Source organism: Fulmarus glacialis, unplaced genomic scaffold (genome assembly GCF_000690835.1).
Source record: "Fulmarus glacialis isolate BGI_N327 unplaced genomic scaffold, ASM69083v1 scaffold40573, whole genome shotgun sequence".
In the NCBI taxonomy this organism is placed as follows: domain Eukaryota; kingdom Metazoa; phylum Chordata; class Aves; order Procellariiformes; family Procellariidae; genus Fulmarus; species Fulmarus glacialis.
In genome coordinates this window covers 895-5,173 of record NW_009203045.1, presented here as the reverse complement: position 1 = coordinate 5,173, position 4,279 = coordinate 895, and the positions used below count along the sequence as shown (strand labels likewise).

Sequence of the window (4,279 nt, the reverse complement as noted above, 5' to 3'; positions counted from 1 at the left end):
CGCGAGCTGCCCGGAGCCGTCCTTCCAACCGCCGGGGATTCCCAGCAGAAACTGCTACCCTAACCTGCCCGGCTTCTCCCCGGGACCCCCCTGGAGCAGGGGCGCAGTGTAATTTGTAGAATTGCATGTATCTGATTAATGCATTTTTATACCCAAATCCCTTTAGTCAACGCACAGTCATTTCCATGACACAGCCTCCAACCAGCCTCAGCGCTGAGCTCCTGGCACCGACACCACGGGTGCTGTGGGTGGGTGTGCACACCAGCGTCCTGCCCCCAGCCCTGCGGCTGGCAGGACGGCCAGAGGCACAGCCTGACCGGCCACCCAGGCTACAACACCCCTCCCACCATTCCACGTACAGGGCGGTCTGTCATTACCAACAACCAGCTCCTGTTTGCATTGAGCTATACGGTGAGAAATGACCCAAAAACAGCCAACGTGCTCTCTTACCTGAAAGGATGCTAAGCAAAGAAAATGCCTTGGTGTTAGTGGTTTCTCCCATTATAATCAGACAATATACAAGTACATTAAGGGCTTTACACCAATAAGGAGCAGCTGTTGAATGAAGTAAGACACAGCACTGTTCTGGCAACTCAAATCTCTAAGAGACTAGGTTAATACTTTCATTAACACTTGAGTACTAGGAGGGCTAATCACAGCTATTTCAGTGTGAAAATAGTTTGGAAACTAAGAAAGTCCCAAGTCGAGGCAGGATCCAAATAATTTGTCTCTCCAGTAAGGCAACCACACATACAAAACATTACGTTGTTCTACATCATACCTGTAGATGGCTATGGTGGAGAAAAATTCACATCCCTTACCGGCCTGTCAGGGAAACCTTACCTTTCAGTCCAGACGAAATTGTGATGCTATCAGCTCTGCTGGAGCAAAATAAGTGACATTACAAACTATGCAGTGCGGTGTAACCCTTCTGTGATGGATCCGATGGATCCTTCCTCAGCCACCATTCCTCCTTGGATAGCCCTGCTTTGCAGGGAGAAGGACCACGCCACATGCTGTTACTAATCCTACCGGTGCACGAGATGCCAGATTCTACCTTTGCTGCCCACACCACAGAGCAACAGCCGTCCTGCAGCACAGGACTGCGGGGGTGTGGGTAGGGAGAGCTGTGACACAGGGGCTCCATGGGCAACACAGTTCCAACTGAGGGCACCTCAGCTTGTTCTTCAGGCATGACACTACAAGAGGAAATGAGAGTTCCTCAGTGACATAAAACTTTTTACAATAAGACAGGGGGAGGGGAAAAAAAAAGGTCATTTTCCTTTTTTGAAGAGCTCCTGCTTCATTTATTATGTTTTATAATACCAGAATCTAGCACTAACCCAGAAAGAATCCTGATCACATTACAGGCTTCATTAGCAAATAATTTGTAATTGCATACATCATTGTCTAACTTATGACTATACTAAAGCATTTTTATCATAGTCTTCGCAAAAATAAGTCATTTGTCCCTTACTTAATATTTGTATTACAATGGCACCCAGAGACCCACTAAAGAAAAACTCCATGAGGCTGGATGCTCTGGAAACATAGACCAGAAAATGCCCTTACTCTAGAGAGCTTACAATCTAAGAAAGCTTTGTAGATGTTTACATTAACAAGTACTTTAAAAGTTTTTATGCTTTGCAAGGTTCAAAATTACCAAAGCAGATCCAAAACACTCAAGATAAATATTCAGATTTGGTGGCCAATTTCCCATATGTGCCACTTCACTCATCAAGTTAGTCAAATGTTGTCATCAATTTTAATTTCCTCCATAGCAGGATAGATAAGAACACAGTCACTGAAAGACTGGTGAACAGCACTACAGCCAAGATTGTCAACAAGCTCTAGTGAACTCAGGTGACATCAGGACCTTAAATGCTCAACTCACAACCCCTCCAGGGAGAGTAATTTTCAGAAGTTACTAAATCTTTACTTTCAAGTCAACTATAGTGTTACAGGATAGGTTTCCAGATCCTGACGCACCACACAAATATATCCATTAAGCTCTGAAAAATTCTTACGCTTTAAGATTTTTTTTTTATGTGCCACATAAGCTACAGCCATGGGTGTTACCTGTTTGTCTTTTTAAGAAAAAATAGGGGATAGCTGGAGGCAAAAAATAATCTCTTAAAACCTCTATGTACTGACATGTATTATTATCATGCAAGAAGGAAAAAGAATTACAGTAGTAGCTAACTGTAGGTGTGTTGGCTGAAGCCGTGAATCTACGTGGAATATTTTTGTAGATGTTCCTCATTATCACCATCCCCATGTTGCTGTTGATAATGCTGGTACAATTTGGACATCCAGGCTCCCCCCATCCCTTCTGCTGCTGGAAAGTGTCCATTGGACATATTGAGTATAATGGAGGTCAAGGATTTAATGTAATTTTTGGCTAGTGTGAGAGTCTCTATTTTGGAAAGTTTATTCTCAGCCCTCACATGAGGGATCACCTCCCGCAAAGCCTGGAACGCATTGTTGAGCTTGTGCATTCTCTGCCTCTCCCGCTCGTTGCTTTCCAGTCTCCTCAAATGCCTGTCCTTATTGCTCCAAGCATGCTTGGCTCTGGCTGTAGTGATCTTGCTGCTCTCATTGTTTCCCCCATTCCTCCTTTCTCTGTGTCGCAAACATTTCACCAGTTCTTTTTTTCTCATTGCTGACTCCTCAGAAAATGCTTCTTTGTCAACAGTATGCCTTTGCTTCTTTCCTTTGGTTTTAGTCTTCATGTTTTGGTAGGTGTACTGGTATTAAGCATCAACGTGCTGTAAAAACATGACACCAATATCTTTAGCTGTTGCACACTTCCATGCTGAACAAATGATGTGATGCAGGTTTGTTTTACATGTTTGTTTACTTGTTCACCACTGGAAAACCATCACTGGCTCTCAATTTGGTGATGTTCATTTTAGAAGTTGTGACTGTTATTAGTCAAGATGGCCTGTGCAGATGAACAGAGAAAATCCTTTTTTAGAGAACAACAGATCCTCCTTCAGCTGGAAGGAAGAAGTTACAGAGGGAGCAGAGGCCAAGTGAATGGAACCACTGAAACAAAGATGCAGTGAATCACCTCACGTATGGGAAGCCAAGTGAAAAATAGACACCTCTCTACTTTCTTATAAGTAGGCCTCGAACTGGAGAGATTTCTCCTCTCTCACTCCACATAAGAAAACGGTTTCCAAGCTGATCTAGTCTTCCTGTGAGAAGAGTGAACCACAATTCAAAAAATATCAGGAGTACAATGGTCAATTAGGTTTGATAACACATTGCCTCTGTTTTTAGATCTCACATGCTTCTGTTTTCCCCAGCTCTAGTTACCACAAGTTACAATAAAACCATACACCGCCTCACTGTATGTATGCAGGCTTATTTATGGGGTATTAGACAGAACCCTCAGGCTCTTACTCAGAAAGTAATTTCTCCTTGAACTCCTGGTAATTACTTTTTGTAGGAATAGGTTTCCATTGTATTTATGAGCAGTCCACTAGAGGGAAACGTGACACAGTAACTCATACAGGGGCTCAGAAACTCCCAGCCAGCAACATGCTTTCACCCACAGCATCTCTGCATTCGGGGCTAGTCCACACCACACACACACACACAAAAAAAAGCAACTCCCTCTTCCAACAACAATCAAATAACGGTGGGGCTTAATTACAGTTTCTGCCCCAGTGCAACAGCAGCATAGCAGCATTTATCCTCCAGGTTATCCAAAAAGACACAGCAACATTCCATCCTCACATGTTAGCAAGGCAGATGACAGCATTGAAATTTTACCCTCCCCCAGCCCAGATTCTGTGCCAACACTACACCTGAAGACAGCAGCCTCACAGCAACCCTGCATCTAACACCAACGATCAATGCTACTGAGACTCTATTTCCAAAATGCTTCTTCCCACTTTCTTCCAGTCCATAGAAAGGTTCAGTCTTAAAAAAAATATTTTTTTATGCTGATGCTATTATGTAGGAGTGGTTAGAGAGTTGGTGAGCCAATTAAAAAACCCAAACTAGCCACAGGTGCTTGACTGTCCCAATATAGGACATCAACCTTAGCTGGGGCAGGTGGTGAGCAGCTCCCCGGTGCACTGCAGTAAGTATCACTTCCTCTCTCATTTCTTTAGAAACACCTTCAGCTGCTCAGCATTCACAGTGACTCAGTTCTCTGCCTGCGAGGGCATCCTGGCCATCCCCAGGTTCCTTACTACCAGGGAGGCAACTTTGCCAGAAAGGACAGGAATTCATAAAGCAGTTTGGTTAGGGTAGCACCCAGGTGACG

The 4,279-nt window shown here is 44.0% G+C and overlaps 1 protein-coding gene across 1 annotated transcript; it reads right to left on the bottom strand.

Moving 5' to 3' along the window:
* Window positions 1-2,231: 2,231 nt before the first annotated feature.
* On the bottom strand, window positions 2,232-2,762 carry LOC104071090 (class A basic helix-loop-helix protein 15-like). The gene has a single exon (XM_009574505.1). It carries the CDS (start codon window positions 2,730-2,732, stop codon window positions 2,232-2,234), a length of 501 nt encoding a protein of 166 aa, XP_009572800.1. The 5' UTR covers window positions 2,733-2,762.
* Between the last annotated feature and the right edge of the window lie 1,517 nt (window positions 2,763-4,279).

Excerpts from the sequence above, each read along its gene's own strand:
- LOC104071090 (XM_009574505.1), bottom strand. The coding sequence starts at position 2,732 with ATGAAGACTAAAACCAAAGGAAAGAAGCAAAGGCATACTGTTGACAAA.